Below are 12,448 nucleotides of genomic sequence, written 5' to 3' on the forward strand. Positions count from 1 at the left end.
GTCCCCTGCATCGGCAGGCGGACCCTCAAGCACTGCGCCACCAGGGAAGCCCCCTAATTTTATTTTTTATTACAAATTGTCACCAAGTTGTCTCAATACTATTTATTGACATCCATCCGTATGTGATTTTGAAATGCTCTTTTATCATGTACATTGACCATATTGTGGTTTATCTCTGGGCATGCTGTCCTGTTCCAGCGTTCTGTCTTCTTTCATTACTCTTTCGCAAAATTTCCTTGGCTAGACGTGCATTTATCATTTATTTTTATAGTTTTATTTTATAATGATTTTGTCAAGTTTCAGAAACAAATCTTGTGTTTTGTTTGCAATTCCTTTACATTGACTGACTGAAAAGATAAGTGTCATTTTTACAGCATTGAGTCTTCCTATTTAGGGACTATTTTGTCTTACGTGTCTTGGTAAAGTTTTATAGTTGTTACTGTTTTGGTGGGTTTTGTTTTGTTTTTGTTTTTAACGTGGGTCCTTCACATTAACCATATTGGGGGGAGGGGGGTTAACGTCTTCTTTGCCTTATGTTCTGTTATTCCCTTTGTCATTTTCTTCTGACTTGTTTCATGACCAGAACCTTTTCTTAGGTTAAATAATTTCCTAGAATTTTTTTTAAAAATTCATTTATGTAGTGCTTTTTACTTTTTAAGGTTAATTATATCTGTTGTCTTAATGATTTTTTTTTCCAATTTGAGAAGACTTCTAATGTATGTAGCTAATGTGTATATGGTAGGTAAATTACTTGCCAATATTTTTAAACACAATACAAATGTCCATTTACTTTCAATAACAATTTTTCTGGAGAAATGTCAAACTGCTGATTTTTAAATTATCCAGGTCTTTTTTGGAAAGAAGAACAAGTTATTTGGGTGGCTTTCAACTTGTTATTTTTAATCTAGCATGTTTTTGATATCTGTTGGCCATTCTGCTTTAAAAGTTTTAAGGAGGTAAATCCAAACTAATAAAGGAAGAAACTTGATTGTTATGGATTTTTTTTAATCCCTTCAAAGAAAATATTTGAGTTTTTCATTTGGTTTTTGATATACGGCCTTACATAGTGTTAAAACTGTGTTAGAAGTAATTATTTGTCTTGTGATTTCCTGTTTGGGGAATAAATGCCTGTAAGTTGTTCTTTTTACCCTCATTGTATAATACTTTATAAAATAAATATCACAAAAATAACTAATTGGATTGTCAAAGAACAGCACGTAAGATGAACATGATATATGGTTCTCATGAATACTGACCTCTTTCCTTGACACCCCATGACTGGATTGGTCTGCTTTTCTGTTTCTCTAGCATCTTTGCTAATGTCCACTACACCGTGTGTTATAATTCCGTGTTTTAATGTCTATTTTTCCAGTAGACTATGAGCTCCATGAGGTCAGGGACAGTGTCTGCTTGTTCACCATTATATTCCCAGCTTCTAGCACAATGTCTTACATGGTATGGGGCTCAGTGAATAATTGTGAACTTAATAAGTGGTAGGAGCCATCATATGAGGTATGTTGATGCTGGTGGATGTATGAAATCATTAAGGATTGTCCCTAAACAAAGATTTACTGTCCCTAATAAACAGAGGGAGACATAAGGAAATAACAAATACAATGAACTCTGTTTTCTTTTTACATTGGGAAGCATTTGTTTTTCAAGATTATCTATATATAAAGTGTGACTTAGTCTTATAAACTTTTCTTAGAAAACAAACTGCCCGTTTGGGTACTCAGGAGAGCAGGAAATTTAGCTTTGAACCCCATATTCTGATCAGTTAAGGAGTAGGGGAAGGAAGCAATCCATGAAGGTGAGAGGCTGAAAACTGGAGCATAGAAGGAGAATGCTAATAGAAGATTCTTATTTGAACACTGTGATGAAGGAATGGAAACAGACCTGTTTTTGTTTGTCTTCATTTTGTGGTACTGGGAGAGGGAACCAGGACCTATTATTGGTTTTAACAGGAGTATGAATTTTCGCTGTTGTATGAAATGGTGGCTGCTGTTAGAAGATTCCTTGTCAGTGAAAATAGATTGTTCATGAAGCTCCTTCAGGAATACTGTGGAAGGTGGCCTCCAGTGGGTCACCTAGATCAGTAGTTTTCTCTTCCAGAAACCCAGTGTTTTGCTTGGGTTCAGGGTCCTTGGAGAAAGTTTGATGGATAAAACTCTTGGGCTCCCTTTTAGGCTTCAACCAAATTAGCTGCTTTCAATTGTTTTGCATGGTCAGATTTCACAAAGATTTCGAATGGTGGAGGAAAGGGTTCTGGTGTATTGAAAAGAAGAAAAAAACAAACAAACACTTGAACTAGATCTCTAGAGTCCCTGTCTAACTCCAAGCCTTTGGGAATTTGCAATATTTGTACCTCGTTTCCCTGTCTTTCTTTGTAATCTTTCATGTTTGAAGTGAGAGAGTTAACCAAGTGGTAACCCTGTAATCTAGTAGTAGTAGCAGTGTGCAGTATGGTGGGATTTAATTCGTAAAGGTCAACCTTTTTTCATTCGATATTTGGTCTGCTACAGAGTGACTCTCAAAATGAAAACTGACTTTTGGTGTCTTGTCTTGGAATATGTATGTGCTTGTTAAGTTTTTGAGATGAATTTAGGACTTGTATGTAAATAATATCAACATAGTATTTGTTTTTATAATTAAACTATAACTTTTTAGAACAGTACTAGTAAATGAATTAGGGCCATACTAGGCAGAGTTTGGCAGATAAATGATTGCAGGTTTTCTAGCATACTGATAAATACATTGGCAAACTGTTCTCCCTTCCCATGTCTCAGTTTACTTATTTGTAAAATAAAGAGAATAATCTATCTCAGAGGGCTGTTAAAAGGATTAAATTAGTTAATACAAGTAAAACCCTGAGAAAAGTGCCTGATACACAGTAAGCACTCAATAAATATTTGCTGTTATTGTTATTACATTGACGTATCTATGATGCATTCATTCATTCAGTGAATGTTGAGTGCCAGTTCATTCAATAAATGTTCATTTTAGCTCATTGCTAGTGACTGACATTGATACGAAGATGAAATGACAATGATGTTGTCTTCAGGGAGCTTTTAGTTTAAAGGGGGAAATAAAACAGACATACAGGGAATTACAGAACCATATATGATGTTTGGGGATACAAGTGACTTATTAGAATAGGTGGCACTTAAGCTGGACCTTTCAGGGATGGGTAGTATTTCAAAAAGTGAAGTCAAGAAAGGTATTCTGGGCAGAAAAAGCTAAAACAATTAATGGCTTCAGAGGCATTGGCAATGGGAGATGACTAGGATATGGTATGGAATAAAATTGAGAACATTTGGGGTTAAAGCATAGCTCCAAATGTCAGGCATTGAAATGTAAAGTTGTTTAGCAGGAAAGTGGTGAGTTTAATCTACCAGTAGGATGGGTTGAGTGCCTAGAGATGAGAATGTTGATTAGACTGTTGGAATGGGCCAGGTGTGAAGAGCGCAGTTTTATGTTCGATGTTGATATGTTTGAGACAGCGAAAGGTGATCTCATTTTGGAAGAGGCAATTGGAAATGGCAGTCTGACTGTATTCCATTGGGAACCAAGTAGTAGAATTGAGAGTTTCCTTGGTGGAGTTTATACATATGCAGTTGAATGTGCTCTCTTTGAAGGAAAGACAGCAAGGCTAAAATTTGGATTTTCCTCTCGCCTTTTTTAGAGGTTGCCAAAACAAAGCCACGTCATGCCATGAAGCGGAAGCGGACAGCAGATAAGTCCACCAGTACCAGTGATCCTGTGATTGAGGATGATCATGTGCAGGTGAAGGAGAAAATCCTTGCTTACCTTTTGGTCCAGCCAAGTTCCTGAATAATGTAAAGGAACTAAAGTTCCCATCTTTACATAGTTTCTTTGCCCTAAAGAGAAGAGACTGGTAGTAGTTGTTTCTCACTTGTGCCAGTGAAAACACTTAAGCTTTAAAAAAAAAAAAAGAAAGAAAGAAAGTACAGGAAGATACATCTTTTAAATTTTTCTTCTTGTAGGTCCTTGTATTAAAATCCAAAAATCTTGTTGGAGTCACTATGACCAACTGTGGAATCACAGATCTAGTGCTGAAAGACTGTCCCAAGATGATGTTTATCCATGGTATGTATTTAGGCCCATGTCATACAAGAGCATCATGATTGAGTTTAAAGAATTAAAGTCTCATAAATACTACAGTAACGTTACTATATTACTTTTTCAAAAGAATCATTATTAGATTTTTCTAATTCTGTCCTCATTCTATAGTTCTCAACTAATTATTCCATCGTATTTACAAGGGACCATGTGCAGAGCCTTGGTTCATCTTTTAATATATAGCCTCTCCTCCAGTTTCCTCCAAATGATAATTACAACCTGATCTGACAGAGGTTAAGTTAACAGCATATATGGGCTTTGGAGTCAAGTAGACCTCACCTTGAATCCTGTCTTTGCTATTTTCTAGCTGTGTGATGTTGCCCATGTTTTATGTATGTTTTGGGAGGAGGGGGGAATAGTGACTGAGCTGTAAGTGCTTAACTGCACTGGATTTGATTGATATCATCAATCATAACCTCAATTCATGGCACATTATCCTTAGTCCAAGCTCCACTTTTCTTTTCAGTCCCATTTCTCCCTCATTGCCAATCCCTTCGGCTCCCATTATCTGTAGTCAGGTATTTAATATTATGTCCTTTCAGTCTGTCTTTCATGTCTTTTTTTATAGACATATTTGTCTCTGAACAAATAATAGGGTATTATTTTGTGTGAGTTTTTAAAATTTTAGATACATAATATGTCTCATACATGATCTGTTTATTTTTCCATTATTACTCAAATTTATATTTTTGATACCTATCCATATAAAATTATGAAGAACTGACTTGTTCCTTGCCTTGTGCAGTTTATATATATTCTGCCTTCATTTTTTTCAGTGTGTGAAGTATACATAATTTTACTTACCTTATAAAGCATTTGTGAAGGTTAAATGGAGTGGTTGATACATGCACACATGTGTGTATATGTGGATGTATATACCTACACATAAACACAGTAGAGGGTCTGACCTCTAGTAAAAGCCTAGTAAATGTTCATTTGTATTAGTATGGCAAAAATATTTAGGGGCTTTCTATTTTTTGCACTTCTCCAATACTGGTAGTAAACAAAACAAGGAAATTCTTACGAAACATTTTGTCATAAACTAGGAAAATCCCAAAAAGGAGAGATAAAACTGAAATTTAAGCACTGCCTCTCTCTTGAATTCTAGAAGACTCCAGACATGGGGACCCCAAACCCCGTGTTCACCCTTACAAGGTGGTACTTTATCTCATGTTGAAGTGTCCCCCTAAAACGGAACGGGGGTCTTTCAGAAGCTCAGAGGTCATAGCCAACAGCAGAGCCCAGACTAGCATAAGAGCTTTCAGTGTGTCAGCACTCTGCTCTCTGAGGTCTGAGACTCTACCTTCGGACTCTGCTGGTTGACTTCTCATTCCTGTCTCTATTCTGAGCTCTCTGAGAATCTGACTGGTTTTCACCTCTGCACTTGACTTTGATGATTCTCTCTGTATCTTCTTTAACATTAGTGGTGGATCACATGGCCTCAGGCCCAATCTTCTCTCCTTAGACCAAACTTTTTAGCTCAGCTTATTGTGGGACAGAAGATCTTAGATAAGAAGCTCAGTCCCTGGACACCCACTGATGGATGGGTTGTCTGTTAACGGTGGATGAGATGACTAAATGAGATTAGAACTGACCTTAGCCGAGTCTGGTTTTACAGCAGGGAACCACTGAACCCTTATCGCCGGCTAGTCCTCTCTTCCCTCTTTTCCCGTCCCCAACACTGCTTCCTCTTCCTCCTGCCATGTCACAGGAGAAAATGAGTCTGAAAGGCATAAGACTTGGTCAGTGTTCAAACATCAAAATTACAGGGCTAGATTGCTCAGTAAGATGATGACATTTGGATCAAGGATGTTACAGAACATGTCTTTTATGAAATGTTAAAAAGGTCAGGCATGTTGGCATTATGGAGAGAATATCTTTGATCTGATTCTGTCTCTTGAGTTGGACCAGGCTGAAATCTATGGTAAAAACTGGATCAGATTGAAATGTGAGATTTAAAAAGAGGAAGGGGATATTTTTCTGAAGTTGGTATACTGTTATAGTTAAATGTGTCTGTTATATCACAATTACTTTTCTCTATAACCTCAATATTTTGTGTTAAACGGGAAGAATATTTAATCATGTTTCAGACCAGCACTTTCAACAGAACTTTTTGCAGTGATGGAAATGTTCCATATCTGTACTGTTCGATATGGTAACCACTGGCTACTTGTGACTGTTGAACATTTGAACTGTGACTAGTGTGTGAGGAACTAAATTGTTAATTTTATTACATTTCAGTTAATTTAAATTTAAATAGCTACAGGTGGCTAGTGGCTACCACATTGGACTGTATAACTTTAGACCAAAGTATCCAAATATTTCTGGGTCTTTTTTTTTTTTTTTTTTTAAGGTTCTGGTTTTATACTTGAGGTAAGAATTAAAATCAACACTGCTCATTTCCTATGGGTGAATGTAAGATAACGTATGTGAATTATCCCAGGAACCATTACCCATAAAATTGTATAATTCAGTAGTTGCCGTCATTCATTCTCTTCAATATGTATTTCCTAAACAATTCCTATATTTAGGCAACTCATTCTCTGGAATTTGAATTTCTTGCCAGTAACATCTTAGATAGGAAAAGGTATCTCCCTTCTAGCATGAGGGCGACTGCCTTCTTTTGAACAGGACAGAATCATATTTTCAAGTCATTTTGATGATTGTCAGTTGTCCTTTGCACTAGTACTTGACCTATGTGAAAGATGTTTACATCTGCAATATTTTATGCTAATAAAAGGTATGCCAGTCCTCCAAAGAGGATTCCAAATAGGTTATACGTTGCTTTATTATTTTGTATAAATTATTTGTAGAGCTTACCATTGTTTTAATTTTGTAGCTACCAGGTGCAGGGTACTGAAACATTTAAAAGTAGAAAATGCACCAATTGTAAACCGATTTGACTATGCACAATGCAAGAAACTGAATATGGATCAGGTACTAGACCAGATACTAAGGATGCCTCCTGAGAGAAACCGTATCATATACCTACGCCCCATGCAGCAGGTAATGAGCTCTGCTTCTTTTTGATGATCACATATTGCAGTGGTATTTTTTAGTGTTCAGCCTTTTTGAAATTGGCTTTTATGCATTTGCTGAACCCACAGTAATGATTCTTTAGATTCTACAGAGTTTTTTTTAACCAGCCTAGACTACCTTGCCAATCTTCTTCATCAGTGCTTCTCTGATAGATTTTTGGGGGCTTTTAGCAAGTTATATGATGAGGGGAGTTGTTATACAGCAAGCTTTATACTTATTAAAAGTTGCCTGTGGTAAAGAGCACAGACTCTGGTTTCAGACTTTCTGGTTCCAGTTCTGGTTCACTGACCTGTAGCAGATTACTTAACTTCTATGTCTTAGTTTCTTCATCTCTAAAATTAGAAGAATAAAAACCTGCCGTTACTGTGATGGTTAAATTAATACATGTTAAGTGCTAGAACAGTTGTTGGAATGTACTAAGCAATCATATGATAGTTGCTGTTACTATTATCATCATTATTATAATAGTAAACTTTTTATAGTATCTATGAGATGATGGCTGTTAGCTGAACCTATTGTGGTAAACATTTCACAATATATGTAAATCAAACCATCATGCTGAAGATATGGCATGCATATACGATGGAATATTACTCAGCCATAAAAAGAAACAAAATTGAGTTATTTGTAGTGAGGTGGATGGACCTAGAGTCTGTCATACAGAGTGAAGTAAGTCAAAAAGAGAAAAACAAATACTGTATGCTAACACGTATATATGGAATCAAAAAAAAAAAGTTCTGAAAAACCTAGGGGCAGGTCAGGAATAAAGACACAGACACAGAGAATGCACTTGAGGACACGGGGAGGGGGAAGGGTAAGCTGGGACGAAGTGAGAGAGTGGCATGGACATACATACACTACCAAATGTGAAATAGATAGCGAGAGGGAAGCAGCCTCATAGCACAGGGAGATCAGCTCGGTGCTTTGTGACCACCTAGAAGGGTGGGATAGGGTGGGAGGGAGGGAGACGCAAGAGGGAGGAGATATGGAGATATATGTATATGTATAGCTGATTTACTTTGTTACAAAGCAGAAACTAACACACCATTGTAAAGCAGTTATACTCTAATAAAGATGTTAAGAAAAACCCCAACAACATCATGCTGTATACCTTAAAGGTATACAGTGATGTGTTGTCAATTATTTCTCAATAAAACTAGGGGAAAAAAGAGTAACATTGTGTGTAAGACTCTGTGCTTGATGTCAAAAGAAGGTTTAAAGGAAATATGAACCTTTGCAGTCAATGTTTGAAACTGGCCTCAAAAGAATCATTTCAACACACAAATTGCTTGTTGAGTGTTTATAATTTGCTGGGGCTGAAAAATAACACAGGACATCATCCTTCTTGAGAAGTTTGCCTTTCCACGAAGGGGGTAGACATACATGTCATTAGGATGACAAAGTGGAATTTCCTAAGTAAAAGAGGGATGAGGGCATTCCATGAGAAGAAAGCAATGTGAACAGAGGTTACAGGGGGGCAAGGAAGTGTGTTCTGTCTTTAGGAATGGACAGTAGTCCAGTTAGAATGGGGTATATGGTACTACACATTCACAATTCTATAGTGCAGTCAAAATTTAAACCTGTAAAGGATATATTCAGAAGTGGATTGCTGGGATCAGTTACCTGAATCCGGATTCTCTGGTTTAATTCACATTTATATAACAGTGAGATGTAAATTGCTGAGCTTGCTAAACAGTTGAATTTGCTAAGCCTCATTCCCTAGCATGGCAAGCTGTGTTCAGGGTGGAATGTGACTCTTTGATTTTCAAATCAGCCAGATTTAAAAACTGAGGTCCCAAGGAAAGATTGTTCAAGCCTAGGAGATAGATTTCTAAGGCATTCTCTTCCTTGGCCCAAAATCCTCTCTCTCATGTTTTCCACAGGTGGACACACTAACGTTGGAGCAGAAGCTATTTAGTGGTCCCTACCCCTATCACATCTGTATTATCCATGAATTCAGTAACCCTCCCAATGTCCGGAACAAGGTGCGCATTCGCAGCTGGATGGACACAATAGCAAACATTAACCAGTAAGTTATCTGCAGCCCCTGACGACCTTCTAAGTCAGTTCCCAGAGCAAGGATGCCCAGAAACAACAAATCCTAATTATTTTTTATTTTAAATGATTTCATCTGGGCTTTTCAGGCACTGAAACATGAAATGTAATGTGAAAAAAAAGGGAAATGAGGACTTAAAACTAAAATGCGTACATATATATTTGTAACTTTTTATTTTCAAACTTAGAGAAGAATCACAAGAACAGACGGTACATGTACATTTAGTTTCATTCCTTTAGCCTTAACAGCATGGAAAAGAGATATTAAAGATCTTAAAACTGTGATGTTTTACATCTTCAGAAAATTTGACTTTTTATGCATTTGTTATTTTAATATTTTGTTTGAGACCTTCATGGAATCTAGGCATGACACATTTTGATAGTTCCTTTCTAACCTACATCCCAACACTATTTTCAGTTTTATAATTCTTATTTAATTTTTCTTGTTGCCTCCAGAGAGCTCATTAAGTATGAATTCTTCCCTGAAGCCACACGAAGTGAAGATGACTTAAAGAAGTATCCCAAGTACCCGTGGGGTAGAGAAATCTATACTTTAGAAGGTGAGCATTTATTTGCAAATGGTTGGAAAGCTAAATAACTGTTAACTAATCAGATGGAGAGACATGTCTTAGGGAAGATTGGAGTAGGAGCCTAACAATTTGTCAAAATAATGGGAATACTGAATATCTGCAGGTAGCAGGGACCAGATAAATAGTGCGCTCGCTGTATGAGTCTTTACCATGCCTAAAATAATCAGCAGTATTGAAACACAAAAAGTGAAAGAAAATTGAAACTTGCTATACAGTTTGAAAGTTGCAGTGACTTGAGGAAACCTGTGTCAGCCTCTTTATTTTGTGTGTATATATATGCACACATATATAGAAAGGGAAACTGAGGCTTAATGGAAGCAAAGGATGACCAAAATCACATGACTAAATAGTAGCAGAGCTAGAATTGCAATTTATATCTGATGCTGCTTTCACAATACTAACAGCGTTCGGCCCTATCATTACTTCCACCCCAGTAGCACTGTTGATCTGTCTTCTTTTAGGTGTTGTGGATGGAGCGCCGTATTCCATGATTTCTGACTTCCCTTGGTTGAGATCACTACGGGCAGCAGAACCCAACAGCTTTGCCAGATATGATTTTGAGGATGATGAAGAAAGTAATTATGTCCTGACTTGATTTTTATTCTCTAGTTTGAGGTTATCCTACGGTGTTAGATACTTAGTATTTTGTCTGAGTTAACGAGTGGTGCAGCTTTTTATCACTTCCCATATAAATGTTTTTGCTTTTTGTTATTGTTTGGTTCACCCCTTGCTAATAAAAACAGCTCTAAATGTATACAATAGATAACCAGTTGACTTACTAGGGATATATGAAGGTTGGTGGAAAGGATTCCTTCAGACAGACTGTCCTACCTAGATTTTTTTATTACCTAAATGTTTATAATCTTGTTACTCCTTATTGAAGAATTTGGTCAACTATATTGTTTCAAAACTGTTCCTGTTATACTAATTATTCTGCTACTTATGAGCTGCTTCTTGTTGGGTAGCATGTGGGAACTTATGATTTAGGTGTGGTTACTTGATGGGGGAACTTGAAGGAACTCTGGAATATAGTTCTTCTAAGTGTTAGCACCCTTGAATATCCATTTGTAGGAAGTTTAAAAATATATATTTTAGGAGGATAGTCGATTTCATAAACTACATGCACATATATATGACTTACCTCTCTGGTACATTTTTCACCTTGGGCCTTTAATCATGTGTGCTCTTTTTGGCATCAAACATAGTATATAACCAAACTGATGGGGACCCATTCCATGAGCTATACATACATCAGTTACACTGCATGAGAGTATACAGGCATATCTCATGGACCAGCTAAATCAGAGTGGCTTTCCAAATGATTCTGATAATCTTGTTCCCCTTTTCTTTCTAATTTCCAAGGCACCATCTATGCTCCTCGAAGGAAAGGGCAGCTGTCTGCAGACATCTGTATGGAAACAATAGGAGAGGAAATTTCAGAGATGCGTCAGATGAAGAAGGGCGTGTTTCAGCGAGTAGTGGCAATTTTTATCCACTATTGTGACGTCAATGGAGAGCCTGTTGAAGATGACTACATTTAACTGGTCCCTCCTCTTTCCAGCTATTCTGGCAGTAAGCTGCTGGGGCCATCCAGCTGCCAGAGAGCTTCACAGAGGCTTGCGGCATGCAGTTGGGAGGCTCCGGCACATTTTGGTATATAGGAAATGTATAAGGAACACTGAAGTTGTATACAAAGATTTGTACATAGAGGAAATACACAAAGATATTTCCTAAGTACCAACTTTATATCATATGTTTATACAATTTAATTTAAAAATTCATTTTAATGAAGGCAGAGAATTGGAAAGAGTTCATTTTGTTCATTTTTCCAGACTTAGTTCATAAAGTGTCACTTTCTGGCTGAGCCCCTGTTTACTATATTCTTAATCATCACTGTCACGCCCTTAAATCTGTGCCTTTTTCTTCTCGAGCAGAGCTGTTTGAGTAAACCTGTTGAAGCGTCTTTTTGTCTCTTGTGCTCTTTTTGTGTTACTATTAAAACTCCAACTAAACCGTATGGTCAGAGGTGGCTGTATGTTTGTTTCTGTACAAAATTGTGGTTCTTTTTCCTCTTGGTATTGTAGTTGCCATATTTCTTAAAATGAAGTAAAAAAAAAAGACTCATGGGTTTAAAGAAAAAACTGAGTTTGAGGGGGAAATGGAAAAGTTTCCAAAGCATTTCTAGTTATTTATTTCCATATTGTGTATATGCTTTATCTTGAATATAAAAATAAAAATTTATTAAAAACTTTTTTCTTGCCTTGCAACTGAATTCCCTCATTTTAAAACAGAGTAGCAAATACTACACAGAAAAGGAATGTGTAGTTGTGTCTGAGTAAGATTTCAGTGTAGTCTAATCTCTGATCTCTTTTTTTAAAGTTCTGTGGCTGCAAGATGTTTAACTCACAGAACTCTTTAATGACAGAACACTGGGAACAGCAGAATTTCCCCAAATATCTGGTCTTTAGGAGATGGCCTTTCTCCTTTCTCAAGGAGAGAAATTCATCTGATATATGGCAGTGATAATACGCAGTACCATAGTGTCAGGGGTTAAAGCAAAAAAAGCTTCAGAGCAACACCTGTGTCTGAGGGCTGGCTTTGTCACTTGCTAGCTGAGTGAACGC

The 12,448-nt window shown here is 36.9% G+C and overlaps 1 protein-coding gene across 2 annotated transcripts in view; it reads left to right on the forward strand.

Annotated features, from left to right (window-relative positions):
• The window catches only part of FBXO38 (F-box protein 38), a 54,521-nt gene extending 42,445 nt beyond the window's left edge, over positions 1–12,076 (forward strand). Inside the window, exons 15-21 of one of the 2 annotated variants that reach the window (XM_007447484.1) lie at positions 3,683–3,783; positions 4,005–4,107; positions 6,980–7,146; positions 9,063–9,208; positions 9,691–9,794; positions 10,286–10,399; positions 11,187–12,076. In XM_007447484.1, coding sequence (XP_007447546.1) covers positions 3,683–3,783; positions 4,005–4,107; positions 6,980–7,146; positions 9,063–9,208; positions 9,691–9,794; positions 10,286–10,399; positions 11,187–11,365 — 914 coding nt within the window. In that variant the 3' untranslated portion in view covers positions 11,366–12,076. The remainder of the gene's footprint in view (positions 1–3,682; positions 3,784–4,004; positions 4,108–6,979; positions 7,147–9,062; positions 9,209–9,690; positions 9,795–10,285; positions 10,400–11,186) is intronic. The other variant, XM_007447483.1, reaches the window with a different exon arrangement.
• Positions 12,077–12,448: the final 372 nt, after the last annotated feature.

Source organism: Lipotes vexillifer, unplaced genomic scaffold, assembly GCF_000442215.2.
Source record: "Lipotes vexillifer unplaced genomic scaffold, Lipotes_vexillifer_v1.1 scaffold1009, whole genome shotgun sequence".
Taxonomy (NCBI): Eukaryota; Metazoa; Chordata; class Mammalia; order Artiodactyla; family Lipotidae; genus Lipotes; species Lipotes vexillifer.